This window comes from Eumetopias jubatus, unplaced genomic scaffold (assembly GCF_037043125.1).
Source record: "Eumetopias jubatus isolate StellerSeaLion01/CBP00866 unplaced genomic scaffold, mEumJub1_p1.0 scaffold_11, whole genome shotgun sequence".
Classification (NCBI taxonomy): Eukaryota; Metazoa; Chordata; class Mammalia; order Carnivora; family Otariidae; genus Eumetopias; species Eumetopias jubatus.
In genome coordinates, this window is record NW_028274817.1 from 29495754 (window position 1) to 29518415 (window position 22662).

General features: G+C 44.8%; 1 protein-coding gene across 3 annotated transcripts in view; it reads right to left on the reverse strand.

Annotated features, from left to right (window-relative positions):
• Nucleotides 1-22662, reverse strand: part of IL13RA1 (interleukin 13 receptor subunit alpha 1) — an 81268-nt gene that overhangs the window by 42206 nt on the left and 16400 nt on the right. For all 3 annotated transcript variants that reach the window (XR_015769436.1, XM_028087777.2, XM_028087776.2), the window contains exons 5-9: nt 13751-13938; nt 11531-11682; nt 4775-4822; nt 4358-4490; nt 1482-1578 (exon numbers count right to left, since the gene is read on the reverse strand). Coding sequence is in view for 2 of the 3 variants with exons in the window: in XM_028087777.2 (XP_027943578.1) it covers nt 1482-1578; nt 4358-4490; nt 4775-4822; nt 11531-11682; nt 13751-13938 (618 nt within the window). In the remaining variant the exon portion in view is untranslated. The remainder of the gene's footprint in view (nt 1-1481; nt 1579-4357; nt 4491-4774; nt 4823-11530; nt 11683-13750; nt 13939-22662) is intronic.

The window sequence follows — 22662 nt, forward strand, 5'->3', positions numbered from 1 at the left end:
GAAGTCATCTTGAATGATGAAGCGGCTGTGAAGAAATTTCACAAGAAGCTGAGAGACCGATGTCCTGAGAGCACCCAGTATGGGCAGACCAAAGGGGCCATCAGGGGAAACAGACTGCTCATACCCTATCATTTTTAAAACTTTTTTTCCAGCTTTATTGAGATATACTCAACAAATAATCATCTATATTTGAGATGAACATGGTGCTCTGATATATGTATACATTATGAAATGATGACTACAATCCAGCGAATTAACAGATCCATCACCTCACATGGTTATGACTCTGTGTGTGTGCGTGCATGCACAAGTGTGCAGGCATGTGCACTCTCCCCTATTATTTAAATAATAATGGTGCTTTACTCATCAGAGACCTGATGGGGGCTTACTGCTTATAATTTTGAAAAAAATAATCTTCTGAGAACAGGGTACATTCTTCTTCAATTTTTCTTTCTTCTTCTCCCCCTGTCCATCTTTGTACCTTAGAGTACCCTTTGGTGGCCCCACCTCATCTCCTGGGCCCTAAACGTTGGTGTGGCCCAGGGCTCTGTCCTTCACCCTCCATCCCACTCGCTCTGCGAGTGATCTCTTCCAGTCTTAGGGCTTCGGGTCTGTTTACATGCCGAGGGCTCCCCAAATTCGATCTCCGGCCCAGACCTCTCCCTTGTACTCCAGGTTCATCACACAACTACCCATTTAACGTCTCTACTTGGGTATCTACTAGGCATCTCGAACTTCCGTTCAGACCTGAAGTCCTCACCTTCGCCCTACAGCCAGTGCTCCTCGCAAATCTTCTCCGTCTCAGCAAACGGCTCCCGCGTTCACTCAAGTTGCTGAAGCCCCATGTCTGAGCACTCCTTGAACCCTCAGTACCTGCCTCAGACCTCCACGGATGGATGAGCAGCTTTCAGCAAGTACCCTCAGTTCGCCCTTCCAAATACATCCCACCTCTGACCACATCTTACCGACTCCGCTGCTCACTTTCTAGGTTAGGCCGCCCTCACCTCCCCCCCCCACCTCCCCCCCCACCCACTGCAAGGCCTCCTCCCTGGCCTACCCGCTGCCATTCTTGCGCAAGCCAGTTCTTCGTTCAGCAAGTGAGGTGACCTTTTATGACAGTACAATTAGGTCGTGACCCTTCCCTGCTTAAAACTCTCCAATGGGTCCCCGTCATGCTTAGGAAAAAAAAAATCTCAGTTCCTTGCCACGGCCTACGGGAGCTGGCTCTGGCCTCCGCTCCGGCCTCCACTCCTGTGGCTCTCCGCTGGCGTGCGCAGAGCACCATCCAATCACACGCAACTCGCTGAAGCGTTCTTTCCCACAGCTTTAAGCCGCAACCTGCTCTGCAGTAATACTAGCCGGGTCATTTATGGCCAAAGCGCTCCTGATACCCGGGCCAAACACCCAACACCCTCACAGAGTAGTAACTGGAGCCCGCAGGCTAGCAGAAACTGCCAGGCCGACCGGGGCCACGGCCTCACCTTTTGAGATAAAGCAGAAGAACTATGATTGCGCCCGCGACAATGACCGGAGTGGCGAGCAACATGCTTATGTAGAACGTGGGGTCGGTGTTCTCACCTGGCAAATTGGAAAGCAAACACAAAACGTGAGCAATCGACCCCTTTGAGAAAAAAACACCAAGCAACGGTTGGCTCAAACTAGCGAGATCACAGACATGTCTGCGCTCCGCCCCAACCTACTTTCCAAAACTCTTTGATTATCTTATCTTCTGCTCCCTTAATCGTGAACAACACAGTCCTGCTCTAGGGCCTAAAATGCCGCGCGGATAAATAAACACCTTGAGGGTTATCCGATACCAGCATATCTTAACTAGTTTTTGGACACTATTCACAATGTTAGACCTGTTAAAAAAGGTCATCTCATTAACAGTGACTACCTTTTACTGGTTACTTACCACTATTAGAACATGTATTAAATTAACCCTAACTACCACTCCTTCTTAACTGAGCATCTACTATATACGTGATACCATCCCAAGGGCTTGTACATGTTCATATCTATGCAATAGAGATATGTAATAGTATCTCCCATTTATACAGATGAGAAGGACAAGGCTCACAGGGGTTCAATGGCTTGTCCAGAAGGGTTTCGGAAGTGATGCCATCAAGCCTCAAATCCGACACTGTCCAAAAAGTTCCAGAGCTTTTTAACTGCCTTGCTATACCTCACACACAGAATGTCATGCCTACTTATAGGCTCATCTTTTCCACTAGGGCATGACCATCTAGAAAGCAACATCAGGGCCTAGCATCATTGTGTTAGCCTCTAAGGTGACACCAGATGATCCCTGCCTCCTGATATTCACACCCTTATGTAATCTCCTCCCCTTGAGGGTGGGCTGGACTGACTGTCCTTTGTAAAGAACTGAATAGCAGCGCTGACGTCATTTCCAAGATTAGGTTATAGAAAGACTGTGATTTCCACCTGGGTGTTCTCTCACACACTCTTGCTTGGGTCACTTACTTGAGCAAGCTAGCTGCCATTTCATGAGGCAGCCCCCTGGAGAGGTCCAAGGGGCAAGACACCGAGGGAGGCCTCTGCATTAGCTCCCTAGGGCTGCTGTGGCAAACCACCACACACCAGTTGGCTTAAAACAGGCATGTATTCTCTCACAGTTCTGGAGCCTGGAAGTCCAAAATCAAGGTATCCACGGGGACATGCTGCCTCTGAAGGCTCTAAAAAAGATCCCTTCTTGCTTCTTCTTAGCTTCTGGTGGCCCCCAGGAATCGCTGGTGTTCCTGCATCATTCCTGAAGGCTGTAGTTGCATCACTCCATTCTCTGCCTCCATCCTCACAGGGCCTTCTTCCCTGTGTGTCTGTGTGTCTCTCGGTGTTTCCGTGTATCCTCTCTTCTTACGAGGGTACTAGTCATTGGATTTAGGGCCTACTCTAAGACAGTGGGACCTCATCTTAACTTGATTACATCTGCAAAAACTCTATTTCCAAATACAGTCACATTCACAGGTATAGGAGTTGGGACTTGAATGTATCTTTTTGAGGGATATGATTCAACCTGCCACAGCCTCCATCCAGCAGCCAGCAAGGAATGGAGGCTTTCCAACGACCACAAAAGTGAGCCTGGAAGTGGGTTCTCCAGCCCTAGTCAAGCCTTCAGATGAGGCTGCAGGCCCAGCCAACAGCTTGACTGTAACCCCACGAGAGAACTTGAGCCAGAGGTACTGAGCTAAGCGGGGCCCTGATTCCTGACCCACAGGACCTATGAGATGGTAAATATGTATCTTTTAAGCCACCAAGTATTGAGGTACTTTGTTATGCAACAATTCATAACTAATACAACCATGCCTGGCCCATAGCTTGTTCGGTCCCTCAATTAATAGGGAACTGCCTACCTCAATGATCTGTTTCTCTGACCGTTAGAGAACTATTAGAAGGTTCTGCAGTTGGTCCTATTTTGCCCCGTGGAGCCACGAAAGAAAATAACCTATTCCCTCTTCTACCTAACAAAAGCCCAAATATTAGAATTCTGCAATCAGGACTCCTCACCCCTGAGCTTGCTTCATCAACCACTCCCCCCAAAGTTTTGAGATTCTTTCACATCCTGTTACCCCTTTTGTGGATAGATTCCAGTCTGCCACTGAACCTCCTAGGGTGTTGTGCCCAGAATCGAATACCGCACCCTTGTGAGGTGGTTGGGACACTGCATCCCCACCCCGTAGCACTCCCTTGTTCCGGGTGCTGCACCCTCACTGCGGCCTATGGCTGCATATGCCTTTGGGGGATATTTAAGTCAATGCTGAGTCACTCTGAGCTTACAGTTCAATAAAACCCTATGCCCCCACCCCACCCCACACACATACACACACACACACACACACACACACACACACACCCATAAAGCATAGGTCCTTCCAATCCTGTACTTGGGCCTGACACACAGTTTGCTCAGCCACTCCATTAATAAATGAAACTGTTGTTTTCAAACCTAGATACAGTTTGATCTCTATTAAATGACATCAAGGTCACTGTTCTACTCTCAATTCTGTCACCAGCACACAGGCTAGCCCTCTAGCATTGCACAATCTGCAGATTTAATCGTGCCCGCCTTCTGATATTTTTGTTCAGGTTGTTAAGAAGATGGAGACAGGACAGAAGAGAGAATAACACCCTTTGGACTGTGGATTTTCAAAGAGCTGTACATTGTGAATTGAACCTGGGTGATTTGACAGTAATTAAACAGAAAACACAGTTCAGTTGTAGATATTCTCTGGATGACATCAGTAATGCAGGACAACCCCTCACCCCAGTCTCTTTTCTGCTTCAGCTCAGTCCCCGCGCATCGGTCGCTTACACTGTGATGAAGCCCGGTTTCGCTTACCTATACTCATCACTTGACTCCAGTTGCTCCAGAGTTTGTCATCCTCATAGCATAACTTATTTGTTCTGACTCTTATTCTGACTGTGTTCAAAGTATCAGGAAGAACACCGGGGACCATGAAACAAATTGTACCCTTAGATATAAAATAAAAACACACAAGGAATGTTATCAGCTTATTCTCTTTCTCCGCCTCTGAATCCTAAATACAATTATCTGCCAAATTCTGTATATGATTAAGACTTGGACTGCAGTCCAACTTATCTGACTTTAACTCCTCAACTAACAATTGGCAATAACCCAGAGAATAAAGGAGTCTGTTTTTCTCAAAGCAGTTCAAATTTAGGCTATGGTCGCCCTGCCCCACCCCCAATTATTCTATGACTTTAAGCCCAAATAGCTAAAGTTGAATTTACTGACCTCCAGGTTTCCCTCAAATTCTGAATTCTGACATTTGGCCTCTTCAACCTTGAAGATATAAAAAACAAATAAATTCAAAAAATTTAAGAGACTACATTATATCATTTAACTATTTCTAACAAGGTTTCCTTTTATCCCATCAAAAGAGGACCAGGTGCAGTGAAAGAAGGCTGGGTTTTTTTGTTTTGTTTTGTTTTAATAAGTGGTGCTGGGTCAATTACATATCCATACAGGAAAAAAAAGAATCTTGACCCCTACACCTCACGCTATTTATGAAGTCATTTCCAGATGGATTGCAGATCTAAATGTGAAAGTTAAACTGAACAAATACACAAATACAGCAAGATTTTAGAAGAAAATGTAGAACATCTTGAAGATTTCTTAAATAAAACCAAAAAATATTAACCCTAAAGGAAAAATTGTTATGAAGTCATCTATACTAAAATTCAAACTTCTTCTGTTCATCAAAGATATCCTATTAAGGAAATAAAAAAAAAGTCATGTATAGAGTGAGAGAAGCTATTTGCAATTCCTGACAAAGGACTTGCATGTATACGTATCATATAATATATACTTCCATTTATATATAATACGTACACACATATATACCTATATCCCACCCAACCCAACAGAAAAACTGGCAAAGGATTTGAACAGGCATTTCACAAGAGGGTATTCAAATCGATAAGGAACATGTGCAAAAGTGCTCAACTTCATTAGTTCTCAGGGAAATGCAAATTAAATCCACAAGATAACAATACACACACCTACCAGACAATACCAAGTGTTGTTGAGGATGTGAAGCATCTAGCACTCTCAATTTCTGCTCTTAGTAGTGTAAACTGGCACAACCATTTGGGAAAAGTCCTATTATCTATTAGAGACAATCCTACGTAAGCCTCTGAGCCACACATGCCCCCCAGAAATGTATGCACACGCACACCAAGAGACAAGTAGGCAATGTTTATAAAGACTCTATTCATAAAACCCCAAGCTGGAAACTATCCAAATGTCCACCAAAGGGAGAATGGAGAAATCAAATGTGACATAGCGACAGGATGGAATGAATGCAATGAGAATGAAACACTGACAACTGCAGGCAACAATATCTGTGACTCTGTAACATCGAGTGAAAGAAGGCAGACACACACAAAAAGGAAATTCTGGGCGCGCCTGGGTGGCTCAGTCGGTTAAGCAGCTGCCTTCAGCTCAGGGCGTGATCTTGGGGTCATGGGGTCGTGGGATCGTGGGATCAAGGCCCCGCATCAGGCTCCCTGATCTGCAGGCAGTCTGCTTCTCCCTCTGCCCCTACCCCACGTTTGTGCATGCGTGCTCTCTCTCAAGTAAATAAAATCTTAAAAAAAAAGTAAATTTTGTATACTTCATTTATATAAAGTTTAGAAAGAGGCAACAAAACTAATCTATGGGATTAGAAGTCAGACTAACAGTTGTTCTTTGGGAGGGTAGTGACCAAAAGGGGTCACGATGGGGCTTCTGAGGTGCTGGTTACATAAGTGAAAAATCATTTGCAAAAATACACTTGTGAAAAATCACTGAGCACTACATAACAACTTGTGTGATTTTTCTATTGGACACAATACGTCAATTAAAAGTTAAAAAAACAGGGGCGCCTGGGGGGCTCAGTCAGTGAAGCATCTGCCTTTGGCTCAGATCATGATCCCAGGGTCCTGGGATGGAGCCCCGCGTCGGGCTCCCTGCTCAGTGGGGAGCCTGCTTCTCCCTCTCCCTCCGCCCCTGCTCCTGCTCTTTCTCTCTCAAGCATGCTCTCTAACAAATAAATAAAATCTTAAAAAAAAAAATGTTAAAAAGCAGTCTCCCTTGTTGAGAGTATAATATATCAAAAACAACTGGGTTAGAGTAAAGATAGTATAATGCAAAATTCTCATCCACACAATTTAAGTCATTTGCTGTCTGATGGAAAGAGAAAGATCAGTTCCTAAAATGCAAATATTTCAAAACTGGAGCAAAAAATCAACACATGAAAATCTGTTGCTTAGTATAGTCTACTTCTGGCCAACAGGTTATATGAAAAGATGTTCAACATCACTAATCATCAGAGAAATGCAAATCAAAAACACAATGAGGTATCACCTCATACGTGTTAGAATGGCCATCATCGAAAAGGTAAGAGATAACAAATGCTGGTGGCAAGGGTGTGGAGAGAAGAAAACCCTCCGTGCCCTGTTGGTGGGAATGTGAATTGGTACAGCCACTGTGGAAAACAGTATGGAGCTTCCTCGAAAAGTTAAAAATAGAAATACCAGCATAGGGAATATAGTCAATAATACTGTGATAACATTGTATGGTGACAGATGGTGACACTTATGGTAAGCACTGGGAAATGTACAGAATTGTTGAAAAAATATGTTGTACACCTGAAACTAACACCATATGTCAATTATACTTCAATTAAAAAAAATACCATATGATTCAGTAACTCTACTATTGGGTCTCTGAAGAAAATGGGGGCGCCTGGGTGGCTCAGTCAGTGAATTCTCTGACTCTTGGTTTCAGCTCAGGTCATTATCTCAATGGTTGTGGGATGGAGCCCCGCATCAGTGGGGAGTCTGCTTAAGATTCTCTCCCTCTTACTCTCCCCTCACACACGTGCTCTCTAAAATCAATCAATCTTTGGGAAAAAAAGAAAATGAAAACACTAATTTGAAAAGGTACATGCACTGCTGGGGCGCCTGGGTGGCTTAGTTGGCTAAGTATCCAACTCTTGATTTCGGCTCTGGTCATGATCTCAGGGTTGTGAGATCAAGCCCCGCGTCGGGCTCTGCGCTGGGTGTGGAGCCTGCTTGGGATTCTCTCTCTCCCTCTGCCCCCTGTCCCCGCTCATGTGCTCTCTCTCTAACAAAAAGAAAGAAGAAGAAAAAAGAAAGAAAAGATACAAGATATACACACCCCTATGTTTGCTGCAGCGTTATTTATAACAGCCAAGATATGGAAATAAGCCAAGTGTGCACTGACAGATGAATAAAGATGTGGTGTATATATATATATATAATGGAATATCATCCAGCCATGGGAAAGAAGGAAATCCTACCATTTGTGACAACATGGATGAAACTCGAGGACACTGTGCTAAGTGAAGTAAGTCAGAGAAAGACAAACACTCTATGACCTCCGTTAAACGTGGAATCTAAAATGAGCTCCTAGAGGCAGAGAGTGGAATGGTGGTTGCAGGGGCTGGGTGATCGGGGCAAATGGGGAGATGCTGGGCAAAAGGGTACAAACTTCTGGTTGTAAGTTCTGGGGATCTCATGTACAGCGTGGTGATTATAGTTAACACTACCACATTGTATACTTGAAATCTGCTTAGAGAGTAGATCTTCAGTGTTCTCACCATTTAAAAGAAGGTAACGGTGTGATGTGATGGATGTGTTAATTAGCATGATTGTGGTAATCATCTCGGAAGACATATGTATATTAAGTCATCACGTTGTACACCTTGAAAATAATCACACTGTACAACCCAAATATATATAGTTTTACTTGTCAACCGTACCTCAATAAAGCTGGAACAAACAGCCAGCTTCTTTCAAAGGGACGTTTAAACATGAGACGAAGGCCAGAACACACAGCTCTGATTTTTGACCTTGAATGTTATTTACTAAATGGTCCCTAGCCACATCTGTGAGGAGCTGAAAGGCCAACTGAATGACGAAGAGCATCCTACTGATGCTTCCTATACGGCAGAGAATAAGCCACTTGGGAATCAGAGGCCTGGAGGGGAATCGCAAGTACCAACTAGTGCTTGAGGGATCAGGTTGCAGGTTCCTGTCTCCCTCCCCTGGGCCATCTCCCAGATGCGTGTCCATTCCCAAACTGGCACATCACTGTGTAAACTGAAGGTTCTGGGCTCCTGTTCAAATGTAAATTCCCTTGCACGGTTTATCCACGGCTCAGATAACTCTGTGAGGAAAGGAAAACAAGGGCACAGAAGGCCAAGTAGATCGATCGTGTGTGGAAAAGCGGGCTGCTCAAAGGTCGGTCCTCGCTTTGTGATTCTGTCATGAGCCACCTCTGACCAGAGCCCCCCTGTGACGGCACCAGTTCATGTCCCAGCCAACTTCCCCCTCTTAACTGCAACACCAGGCGAAAGAATTCCTCAAAAAATCTTGCAAGAAAGGGGGAAAAAAAAAAGGTCTAACCAGCAGAGCTCAAAATCAGTGAGCACACAAAAAGCTGATGACATTTTAGGAGAGGAAGCAGCTGGTGAACATCTGCTAGGAGAAAGAACATTCAACTCAAATGTACAAACAGAGTTAATTCCAAATAGACTACGGTTTGGATTCAGGAGGATAAATTCCATAGTATGTACATTCTCTTCAGTGCAGAAGTTTGTGGGGGAAAAAAAGGTAACTCAGTTCAACAAGAGTTTCTTTTCTTTTCTTTTTTTTTTTTTTTTAAGATTTATTTATTTGACAGAGAGAGACACAGCGAGAGAGGGGACACAGGCAGGGGGAGTGGGAGAGGGAGAAGCAGGCTTCCCACCGAGCAGGGAGCCCGACACGGGGCTCGATCCCAGGACCCTGGGATCATGACCCGAGCCGAAGGCAGACGCTTCACCGACTGAGCCACCCAGGCGCCCCTCAACAAGAGTTTCCTAAGTGAGGACTATGCACATGGTGTTAGACCAAATGCTCTCGGTCAAAGTTTAATATGTGAAGACCAACCTTTGAATACATAAAGACCAACTTATCAGCTGTGTGGCCTGCGGCAAGTGTCTTTACCTCTCTGAGCCTTAGTTTCTCAATAAAATACAGGTTAAGATAGAAGCATTTCATGGACTGTTAGAGGCTATTGTAGAAGTGCCTGGAAGAGGATCTGTGCAGCGCATCATAAACACCAAGTGACGACCGGGGACAGTTAAGAGGAAGTACTGAGGTGGCCACCGGGGTTAGGGACACAAGCTTTAGAGTCAGACCTGCTGAAATCTTGGTTCTACCACTTACCTTAGGAGTAAACCTCTGAGATTGCCTTTTTCTCATCTGTGAAACTGGAACAAAAGCACGGGCCCCAGATCCTCAGGGTTACCGTGAGGACTACACGAGACAGCTGAGATAAGGTGCTTATGAAAATGCCTACTCCATAGTAATCACTCCATCCACGTCAGCCGCTATTAGCAGGAGCCGCACAAAGTAAACACCACTACCTACTAACTCCTCCCTACGGGAGCTTTTATTTTTAGTCGGGACACAAGGCCTACCCATGTGATCAGGGGAACCAGCAGGACATAATTCAGTGCCAAGTGAGTAATACAAGCAGCATGATGTCTCAGGATTTCAGACAGAAGAGAGCAGTGAAGGCCGGAGTAGTCATTCTGACAGCTGACTTCGTTGTAAATCCAAGCCTCACCTTCTCCCCACGTGGAAGCCCTCTGCTTTTTCCCTTTGCAGTACCATATGGGGACACCGGTTTCTGGTATGGAGAGTGACTATTCTATTTCAGCAAACAGATTCACCTGCGATTGCCCAGAAAAGCTCTGGTCAGCTGTGGACCTGGGCACTCCCTCTGGGGTTACAGCCTGTCAACGCTGGCTTTAGTATTTTGAAACTCCCATGGTAAGCTAAAACAACTGGACCAAGGAATTTGTCCATGTGCGAGATGTGGGGCTCCTTTAAAAGCCAATATAAAACCCTTGGTCTCGAACTTCTCCAACTCCAATGCACCCCGGGGCCTGGGGTGGCTGGCACGCCAGTGACCAGCACAGTCCCTGTGGTCTTGAGGTGCCACCTTATGGAAACTACACTCCCCAGGACCACGGTATTTAAATCTGGGCAAAAATTTTCAAATTTAAGCAAAACCCCACTTGGTTTGTCGTTCAGACAAAAGCGTTGAAGGCCCGAGTGTGTGACCTCTACCATAAAGCGGAACAATGGGACCGATGCTCCAAGGTTACCCCACATCCTGTTATGCCCAGTGGCCCACAGGGACCTCTCATTAGTAGGTTTTCTACTAGATTCCCAACGGCGTAAATGTACCAAATCCAACAACTACAGGCTACTCAAATTTGACAACTCTAGTTGCCACGAACTCCAAGACCATGGAATGGCCACCACCAGAGCCTCAAAGTATGTACCAGATCGGACCCCGGCCTCCTGCTTACATGTCTTTCCCTACTCTATTTTGGCCACACCAGTCTCCTTTCTGTCTCCCACACATGCCAAGCTCATTCTTGCCTCAGAGTCTTTGTACTTGCTGTCCCCTCCACCCCCAGATCTTCACAGGGCTAGCCCCTGCTTGTCACTCTGGTCTTATCTCAAATGTCGTCACTTCGGATGACGACCCAACCTCTTATTCCCGCAGGCCCTCCCATCATGCTACTACATGACCCATTTGATTTTCTTCATAGCATTCATGCTCTGAAATTAGCTTGCTCATTTACATATGTACTTCCTAGTAGGTAGGCTTCACGGGAAAAACAGACCTTTTCGTCAGGGTCATGTGCACATAAAACAGTGCCTGGCACATGGCAGGTATGTAAAAAAATTTGTTCAGCAAATTAATTGATGAATGGCTTGAATCTTACAGCTAAAGCTCCTACCATAAACCATCAAACCTTCCACCATGCCCTATTTCAGACAAGAAATTTCATCATCACCATCGTCACCATCAGGTGACAAATCTAAGAGCTACATTTCACTGATGTTTCCCTTTCTTACCCTACAAGAAATTCAAGTGAAAGAAAAATATCCAAATAAAATCAACTAGCTAGGAAAAACTTACGTAGAAAATATCATTCGTCTCAGTTTGGCTGTTATTGACTTCTACTTGATAAGATAAACATCTGCTGTAAAAATTCTGTGGATTCTTCCATTGCACATACAAGTTACCATTTTGGAAGAAGAGACGTTTAATATGTGGGGGATCAGGTTTCACTGAAAGACAGAAACAGAAGAACACAAATTAGCTTCCAGAGTATTTGTGATGAGGTTCATATACGGGTAGACATATGAAGGTCACGATTAATGTAGAAAGCTTATTTTAAACTGCTCATAAAATGGATCCAAAGAATATCTCTGGGGTGTCTGGCAGATGACGTGAACTCTGACCTGCATCGATCCAGTGAGAACACAGCTGGGGTATCACCAGGATATCCAGCTGTGACACAGAGAATAAAGAAAAGAAGCACTTGGGTCCAGATGTGCATCCACCTAATGGATAATGAGGGGCACCAGGGGTTTCCTCAGCTGCCACTCACTTGTGTCAATCAAAGACCACAATTAAAACATTAGCCTAGTCTCTGTCACATACTGCAACATGGACAAACCTCAAGGACATTAGACTAAGTGAAATAAGCCCATCATAAAAGGACAAACACTGCAGGATTCCACCCATATGAAGGATCTAAAATAGTCAGAATCATAGAAACAGAAAAGAGAAAGCTGGTTACCAAGGGCTACGGGAGGGGAAATTAGTGTTTAGGAGGCATCGAGTTTCAGTTTTAAAAGATGAGAAAGTTCTAGAGACCTGTTGCACAACAATGTGAATATACTTAACATTACTGAACTGTACACTTAGAAATGGTTACGATGGGAAATCTAATGTTATGTGATTATAACCACAATTAAAGTAAAAAAAAAAAAATTACCCTAGTCAATTTAGTTTTTCAGGAGTCAACTATGCTTCAGACTAAGTGACAGAAGAGAGTGGAGGATGAGCAGAACACAACTCGAAAATATCATCTTCCAGCTGAGAAGGATCTCCCTTTATGTCGCCACTAATCTCCAGGAAGAAGAAGAGCAAAATGAGCTTTAAAAGGTCCACCGAGGGGGCGCCTGGGTGGCTCAGTCGTTAGGTGTCTGTCTTCAGCTCAGGTCATGATCCCAGGGTCCTGGGATCAGGCCCCACGTCGTCGGGCTCTCTGCTGGGCAGGAAGCCTGCTTCTCCCTCTCCCACTCCCTGACTTGTGTTCCCTCTCTCTCTGTGTCAAATAAATAAACAAAATCTTTAAAATAAAATAAAAGGTTCACCGAGGACAATCCACCAAGCAAGGGGGAGGACAGCAAAGGGCTTTGCTTCAGATTGTCCCACTTGGCAAGTTACCACGACCTCACTCCCCTGGCCTTCGGTCCACAATTAGAATTCACTTGCGTGACTATCTGAAGGGGTGGCAAATAGTGTTCTGCTCCCAGACTTGGGAACCTTTGTCAATTCATGGTTATGTGCCTATAAATTTTCTGTATACCACTTCACCAGAATCTGCGCTCCCTGTTGGGATCTTACAACAAATAAATAAACATGATGCTTATAGTAGTAGTCTGCTTTAGAGATTTACAAAATACTTATATACCTCACATCATTTGGAACTTCGGACAGTCCTCTGAGGTCAAGAGGGACTACGGACCCTGTTTTACAGATGAGGAAACAAAGAGAGTTTATATGCTTTGTCCAAAGTGAAGACCTAGGAGCTCAAGCAGATACTGTGTTTTCAAGTCGAGGCCTCTTTCTAATAGGCCAACATTTGGCTGCGTTGGCTGTTCTGAGCGGTCGGGGCTTACGCCACCCTGCATGTTAGCTAGTTTGAATCATTTCTGATCACTCCTCCTCCAGTTGAAGCCTTTTTTCAACTAAGAGAAAGATTATTCAGGAACCATATTTGATTTTATTCTGCAGCATCATCCTCTCGAGCATCATCAGTAAAAGAGAACAGATCTTAAGAGTCAGAGAGCCTGGTTCCAGTCTCGATTCTACAACTGACTGTGTGTTCGAAGTCAGAAGCAAACAAGAGCAAAGCATGTGCACATATACTCAAGAAATATTAGAATTTCCAAGCCTGCTGCTTTAAAAAAAAAAATCAAATAAAGGTATACATAAATACAGTCCTTTTTTTTTTTTCTGGGAAAATCTTAAAACCAAAGTCATCCCTTTTTTATTCTCTGTATTGACTGTTCGAAAGATGTAACACTTTTATCCACACTGTTGTACAGGACTTCTAAAACTTACCATGAGAAGTTAAAGGCACTATATTGAAGGATGGTCTAATTTTTCCTGCATTATCCTTGACCACTATTTGGACACTGTGTTGTTCAAAACTGGAATCCTTCAAATTAGTCAGAGCAAAGGAACAACCAATGTGTTGACCTTCCCTATAGATGTCTTCACATTGAAGAATTTTTCCCAGGCTGCTGTGCCTGCAAGATATAATGAGACAACCTTCTGGATTATTTTTCACAAGGTGTTCAGGAAACAAAGGCAGACGTTTGTTTTCTTTTAAATGGCTGAAGAGGACCATGAAAGGCAACATTTGCAATATGGAAAGATAACTTTTCTTAAAACCCTATTTTATAATGTGGCTCCGTTTCATACTCTAGGAAGAAACGAATGTTCCTTTTTGATGAACACTGGTACTTTCTTCTTCTTTTTTTTTTTTAAGTAAGCTCTACACCCAATGTGGGGCTCGAACTCACGACCCTGAGATCAAGAGTCACCCAGCCAGGCGCCCCAAACACTTGTATTTTCTTTCTTTCTTTTTTTTTTTTTAAAGATTTTATTTATTTGTCAGAGGAAGAGACAGAGAGCGCAAAAGCAGGGAGAGCGGCAGGCAGAGGGAGAAGCAGGCTCCCCGCTGAGCAGAGAGCCCGATGGGGGCTCGATCCCAGGACCCTGGGGATCATGACCTGAGCCGAAGGCAGACACTTCACTGAATGAGCCACCCAGGCGCCCTAACACTGGTGCTTTCATTAGCTATGGAAACTATAGGAGCCCTGACTCCTTTTCGTCTTCTGTATGAAAGATGTTATGAGGCCAGCATGAGAAGTTTTGGGCTTCTTGAAAATGCCTCATCTGCTGAATTCCTTGGTTCTCCTCTGGCCCTTCTGCCTGCCTGCCTTGTTTTCGTGGCTTCTCCTCCCTTTCCCCTTTTCAGAGGGTTCACATTCGGTCCTCCGCCCTCTGCACTTTCCTCTCTACTGCTTCCTCCCTCATCCATTCTCCCCCAGTTTATCACGCCTGTCCCTAGACTAGAATTTCTACACTGGGGATTCCTCAGAGCTAGTCCCAGATTTCTAACTGCTCCATTGGAGTCCTCCACTCCGGCCTCAAAGTCAACGTCCTTATGCCCTCTCTTCCCTGCCAAACTGCCTGTCTTCTGAACTTCCCCGTTCCCATCAGTCAGAGCGCCTTGTCTCTGGACTCCTTGAGTAAGGCCTTTGAAATCACCCTTTCCCCTCCTCCCCTTTCCCCATATTCTGTCACCAAATTCTGTTACTTCTTCCTTCGCAAAGCTTCTTGGATTCTCTCCTGCGACATTCCTGGAACCCTCACCCTGTTTCGTGCCCTCATCACTTCAGGCTTCATGTCCCTTCCAGAAGGACCTCTCTGACCTTCATTATTAGTGCCCTCTAACCCCTGCCAGATCAACGTTCCAGAACCCAGTGGTTTTCTACATGTCTTACTCCAGCTGTGGCTTTAGATGCCTTCAATAAGCAGCAATGCTGGCATCTTATTTCCCATCCCGAACCTCTACACACACCTTTCCCCAGTGAGCATCAGCACCCAGTGTGGTGCGGGTCCACAGAAGGTACTCGTGACACTTCTCTCTCTAGGGTGTCAGAGGGTTCTGTCTTATAGTAGCTGGCAGAAGCCAGAGTCAAGCCCTACCTCAGCCATAATGGGAGCTGTGCAAAGGTTCTACAGAAAAGGAAGGCAATTTTAAGAATGACCTAACAGTGACGAGTCCCAAGCCCTTGACTTATTACCTCCGAGTCATCTGTAGCTGTATAAAATGCAGATTCCTCAAGCCCTCTCCCAGGAATCCTACTGACAGGTTCTGCCCAGGGCCGAGGCATCAGCATTTTGACAGCGATTCTCCAGGGGATTCTTTTGCACATCAGATACTCTCTCATAAATACAGTCAACTGATCTTTGACAAGGGGGAAAAGACAGTCTCTTCAACAAATGTGCTGGAACAACTAGACAGACGTCCATATGCAAAACTGAATCTAGACACAGTCCTTCCACCACTCACAAAACTAAACTCACAATGGATCACAAACCTAAATGTAAAGTGCAAAACCATAAAACTCTTAGGAGATGACAGAGGGAAAAAGCTAGATGAGCTGCAGTGTGGTGACGACCCCAAAGACAGGGATCTAGAAAAGAAATAATCAGTCAGCTGGACTTCGTTAAAATTAAAAAACTTCGGCCCTGCAAAAATCAGTAGTAAGAGGATAAGAAAACAAGCCACAGACTCAGAGAAAATATTTGCAAAAGACACATCGGAAAAGGACTGTTACCCCCAAATATACAAAGAATTCTTAAAACAATAAGAAAACAGGCACCTCACCAAAGAAGAAATATAGATGGCAAAGAAGCGTCTGAAAAGATGTTCCGCACCGTATGTCATCAGGGAAATGCAAATTACAACAACACGATGCCACTACACACCTATTAGAATGGCGATGACCCAGAGCAGTGCCACCAGCAAATGCCGGGGGGGTGGGGGGATGTGGAGCGACAAGCATGCTCTCTCGCTGCTGGCGGGAATGCAAGATACTACAGCCACTCTGGGGGCAGAGTTTGGTAGTTTCTTACAAAACGCCACATACTCTTATACCATACGAACAGTCATCACACTCCCCAGTATTTACCTAAAGGAGTCAAAAACTTATGTCCATGCGAAACACTGCACACAGATGTTTACAGCAGCTTTATTCATAACGGCCAAGACTCAGAAGCCATGAAGACATCCTTCAGCAGGTGGATATTTAAACTGCAGTGCATCCAGACAACGGAATATTATTCAGCATGGTAAAAAAGAGGTATCAAGCCAGGAAAAGACACAGAGGAAATGTAAATGCACATTACGAAGCGAAAGAAGCCAATCGATCTGAAAAGGCTGCATGCTGTAGGATTCTGACCACAGGACCCTCTGGAAAAGGCAGCACTGTGGAGACAATGAAGGATCAGTGCTGTAGGGGCTGCGGAGGGAAAGATGAACAGGGAAAGCACAGAGGAGTTTGAGGGCAATGAAAATACTCTGTACGAGGAGGCTATGATGACGGACACGTGTCATTATACATTTGTCCAGACCCATAGTAAAGACGACACCAAGAGGGAGCCTGAAGTTAAAGTATGGACTGTGAGTGGTTAGGATGTATCAACGTAGGTTCATCAGTTGTGTCAAATGTACCACCCTGGCGGGGGGGATGCAGAAAATGGGGGAGGCCATGAATTGTGGGGGTAGAGGGTACACGGGAAATCTCTGTACCTTCCCCTCAGTTTTGTTGTAAATCTAAAACTTCTCTACAAAAATAAAGTCTTTAAAAACAAACCCCAAAACTCAGATCTAATGTATTTACTCCTTCAAAGGCTATGCAAAGAAATATTTAAATACAGAAAATGCAGGGCGCCTGGGTGGCTCAGTCAGTGAAGCATCTGCCTTTGGCTCGGGTCTTGGGATCGAGCCCTGCAGGGAACCTGCTTCTCCCTCTCCCTCTGTTGCTCCCTCTGCTTGTGCTTTCTCTCTCTCCAATAAATAAATAAAATCTTTTTAAAAAATACAGAAAATGCTCTTGTCCCTTACGAGATGGTACATAAAGTTTTTCTCCTAGTTGTAGGCCCCTGTGGTTCATGAATGAATACAGTCTTAGAAACTATAGTTTCTAAGTTAGTGCCATGGCTAGTTTTTAGATCAGACAGGCCTGGAATGTTTTCCACCCACACCCAGAAACAGAAACTGAAGAAATTTATGACACTTTTGTTACATAACTTAAAAAAAAAAAACAACTAGGCAGAAAATTAATTTTTTCAACCAGTGAAAGGAACTTCTCTAATGGGCAATCTTTAAGATTCCTTTTTCACTTCTGTACCTTGGGTGTTTCACGATACTCTCACGGACCCCAGATAAGAAATTTTTAAAAACATTTTGTTGTTGTAATTTGGACAAAATAACAAAAGGGGAAATATTGGGTTTTGAACAGACAACTTTTGGGGACTTCTTGCAAAATGCTAGATAAGAACCTGAGCCAGAAGGCATTCAGGTGCTTCCTGTGAAGATTCAGACACTGAAATCTTCCACAGAATCACACTATAGACATAAGGAGGAAATGGACAGATTTAAAGACAATTTCCCCAACTCTGAAGATGGTTAATGTGGTAAGAAATTCCCTAAAATTCATTGGCAGAGCTAGTCTGTGGCTACTTTTTTTTTTTTTAAAGATTTTATTTATTTATTTGAGAGAGAGAGAATACAAGCTAGGGAGAGAGGCAGAGGGAGAGGGGAGAAGCAGACTCACCACTGAGCTGGGAGCCTGACATGGGGCTTGATCCCAGGACCCTAGGATCATGACCTGAGCTGAAGACAGACTCTTAACCGACTAAGCCACCCAGGTGCCCCTAGTCTGTAGCTATTAAGGTCAGGCTCCTTTCAATGCCAGACTAGCCCTGCAGAACCACAAGTCATTGCCCTGGGGCTTCAAAGTGATTCCAGTTTCTGACTAGAGAGTAGGGAAACAGTCTCTGGCAGTTCGTTTGACATGATTTAAACTGGTACCTAAACCAGTTCCAAGTGCTTGATAATGAACGAGCCAAGCATCTGCCTTTCTTTTGTGGTTTTGATTGGAAAGGATCTCTCTAGGGGAGGACAGGGGTAGAGGAGGTAAGGACTAGCTGCTAATTCTTCCAAGTGGGGTAAGAAGCCACCGATGCATACCAGCTACATCTACAAGGGAGTGGGGATGAATAATAGTAATAAAAAAAATATAGCTCTCACACACTGATCACTTACTCTGTATGTGTTAGCAGTTGGGCACAGCTCCAAATATTTCTCACCCAATAACAGCCCTTACACCAACCTTAAGAGGTAGCACTAATATTACTATGCCCATTTAACAGAATAATCTGTTAAAAGAATAAGCTGCAGAGTGCCGAGGGCAGAAGAATATAGAATCTGTACCAGCACTGTCCAAGGAAATTTTCTGGAATTACAGAAATGTTTGCTATCTGTGCTGTCCAAGGCAGGAGCCACTAGCCACGTGTGAAAGTGACCAGTAAGACCGAGCAATTGAAGTTTTAATTCGATTTAATTTTAATTAATTTAAATTCGTATCTAAGCAGTCACAGGGGAGTTGTGGCTTCTGTATCGGACAGCACAGGTCGTATGTACTACAGAAAGAGTCCACGCTGATGACCGATGCTGGGAACACGCATGACAAGAAGTGGTGTCCCTAACACCTGCCCCCTCGGGCACCAGTGAACCACCACTCTCTTGGGATGGCTTTGTGAGCCACCCCCAACGGCTGCAGGTTATACTCAGCACAGTGGCATCAACTGAGGGCTGATAGCCAGCCCAAGCACCATCTGCTCTCAGCTTTGGCAAGATGCTGCCTCAGCCCAGAGGAAGAGGAATCTTTCAGCCCAGAGGAAGAAGAATGCTTGTTCCAATTGGTGGGTCCAATTTTTTTTTTTATAATTTATTCACCCAGAGGGGGCGCAGGTTTTGCGATTGGCACAAAGACTTGTTTTGTGCTAGTACATGCCTCAAGGCACTTCCCTATCTTTGGCTCAGAACTCCAAGGACTGGGCCACTGTTTGCCTCCAGCACCGCCCTGACTCCTAATATCTGATTGCTTTCCGGCACAGGTGGCCATGGAACGAGGGACGGTTTTCATGCTTTTCCTTCCTTCCCCTGCACCTTCTATAGACACAGATTCTAAAGGTTTTCCCTGTGATTTTACCAATAACTACTCCAGGGAAAGCAAGAGAAGTTAACAGCATAATAAACACACAAAAAAAGTTGGATGCTACCAACTTCTAAGACATCTTAAAAGCCTGTACTAACAGCTCTCCCCAGACTTCACTGCAACATCTTCTGAGCCAGGCTACTCCTTTTAAGGCTTAGTCCTCTGGCCCCTTCACTAGCAATTCCTTGGGGGAGTCCGACCGACTCGGTCCTTCTCTTTTTCCTCCTGGACCATAATGCTCCCGAGTTGCTTACCCCTCCTAGGTCCTCACGCTAATCCCAAATGTTCTCTAAGCTTTGGACCCTACCACACATTTCAACCTTATTTCTGGAGCCCCTACCATGTGTCAGGCCCTGAGGGTAACAAGACACAGCCTCAGCTCTCAAGGGAGACAGCAGCCCGGGGAGGGCTACCGCTAAGTAAACAGGAAGTGACAACACAACGTGCTGAGTATGAGGACACAGGAAAGTGCAAGGTACCACGGGACACAATGACCCAGCACATATCTAGATTTGAGAGGTCAAGGGAGGCTTTCTGGAAGGGAAGTGATGTCTGAGCTGAGCTGAGGACAAAGCAGAGGTGTCCAGGTGAAAGGACGAGGTCCTCGCTACATGGGGACGCGGCGTGCTGCCACTGTTCTGTTCGAGTGGCTGAAGGGTCTGTTTGAGGAACTGAAAGGCGCTGGGCGCTGGCTGGACGGCAGGGGAGGATGCGAGAGGGTGGGGGTGCACAGAGGGAGGGGGAGGAAGCTGGGGCCAGACAGGGGCGGAAGGAGCCAGGTCAGAAAGGGCTTTTGTCCGTAGTGCTGAGGAGTTTGGACTTTATCCCAAAGCCACCAGGGAGCCACTGCAGGGCTTTAATGAAAGGAGAAACAAGTACCACAAAGTGGGCCAGTGAAACTACAAAACCTCAAATGAGAATTGTTGATCTCGGGAGGAAAAAACCACCCTCGAGACTGAACCACACAGTTTCAGTGCCGTCCGGCTTCCCAGGCGCACTCGGCGGGGAGCACCCCGTGTGCAGCAGGGGAGGAGAGTGCGGGCTTTTCTCAGCGAGCCCACAGGGGACTGGCCGGAGAGTCCTGCGATGCCGGGATTCGCAGAGTGCTTTGAGATGCCAAAAATTTGTCTCATCACATCATCGGGCAAAATGGACGTTCCGGGAGCCGAGGCCATGTTTATCCTACAGTTTCGGAAGTCCTGGACGTGGCCCTCCGCACCCCATTCTCTCAGAAGCAGTCTGAATGAAGGACAGAAGGAGGGACAAGGCCATGGGGAGAGCACACTGCCGACGCAAAGTTCTCCCTCTTCCCCAGCCTGGTATCACACAGACGGAACATGGCCCTTCTCCCTCCCCGGCCCCCCGCCGCCCGTGCTCAGAGAAACCCCCCATGGGTGCAGTCCACCCCCTTCATCCCAGCCCCCCAGCCTTGCCCTGCCACCACCCCCAAGCTCCACCCTAGCTTCTAAAGAGCATTTGTGCCTCTGCTAGCCTTCATCAGACACTGTTATTTTTATACAGGTAATTGGGTTGGGGGCTGTCTCTCCCCCTCTACGTTTTAAACTTATGAGCAAAGAGCCGTGTTTCCTATCTCTGCTGCCTATTCAGTGCTTTACCCACAATGTGCGCCAAGTCAAGTCTTACTGAATTGAACTGATTAACCTGGTCCTTTCTTCCTTGTTCTGCTGCTAATAATTCTAGGCTCTAAAAGAAAGGAAATGCTTAAAGATCAATTTAGAAATTTAACACATTTTGTGGATGTGCTCACAAATCTCAGATATGTTATTTTGTGGGGAGCTAATCTACTTTTTTTTTTAATAGTTGTTTTCTCATCAGTTCCTTAATTTTTTTTAATTGATGTAGAGTTGACATACAACTCTACATCATCATCATTTGTAGAGTATGTCATTATATGTCATCATCAATGTAGAGTTACATTAGTTTCAGGTGTTGAGTCAACTTACTTTTTATCACCGGGCATGATATTGTTTTCCTTTTTAAAGGTAGATACCAATCACTCATACGTTGCTGGTGGGAATGTAAAATGATACAGCCACCCTAAAAAATAGTTTGGCAGTTGGCTATAACACAAAATATGCAATTACCATATGACCCAGCAACTGCACTCTTGGGCATTTCTTCCAGAGATAGGAAAAGTTATTCTCACATAAAAACCTGAACACAAGTATTTATAGCAGCTTTATTCATAGCTGCAAACAATTAGAAAGAACCAAGATATCCTTCAATGAATAAATGTTTAAACAAACTGGCACATCCACACCATGGAATAAAAAAAGAAAAAATGAACTACTGATACACACAACTTGGAGGGACCTCAAGGGTATTATGCAGAGTTTTTTTTTTTTTTTAAAGTCAGCCTCAAACAGTTATATGCTATGTCTATTCTAGTAACATTCTTGAAATGACAAAAATATAGAGATGGAGAAGAGTTTAGTAATTGCCAGAGGTTAGAGACTTGGGGGAGGGAAAGGCGGGAGAGGGGTGCAGAAGGGAAGAGGGTATGGGCATAAAATAGCAACTCAGGGGATCCTTGTGGTAATGGAACTGTTCTATGTTTACACGTGTGATAAAATTACATAGAACTCACACACACACACACACACACACACACACACACACAAGTGCATGTGACACTGGTGAAATTTGAATAAGGTGAGTGGATTGTAACCACAGCAACTTTCTGGTTTTGATACTGCCTTCTAGTTGCAGACCATGTTACCTTTGGGAAAAACTGCATGAAGGGTACACTGGGATCTCCCTGTACATTTTTTGCAACATCCTATGGATCTACAGTTACTTTTTAAAGAAAGTAGACACCAAAAGCAGATGCACCTTCCACTGAAGCAAATTGCGCATCTTCTTGGATTTGTAAAAAGAATATGTGGTATATATACACAATGGAATACGACTCAGCCGTAAAAAAAAAAAAAAATGAGATCTTGCCATTTGCAACAACATGGATGGACCTAGAGGATATTATGGTAAGTGAAAGAAGTCAGACAAATACCATATGATTTCACTTCTATGTAGAATCTAAAAAACAAAACAGACTCTTAAATACAGAGAACAAACTGGTGGTTGCCAGAGGGAAGGGGGGTGGAGGGTGGGTGAAACAGACAAAGGGGATTAAAAGGCACACACTTCCAGTTAAAT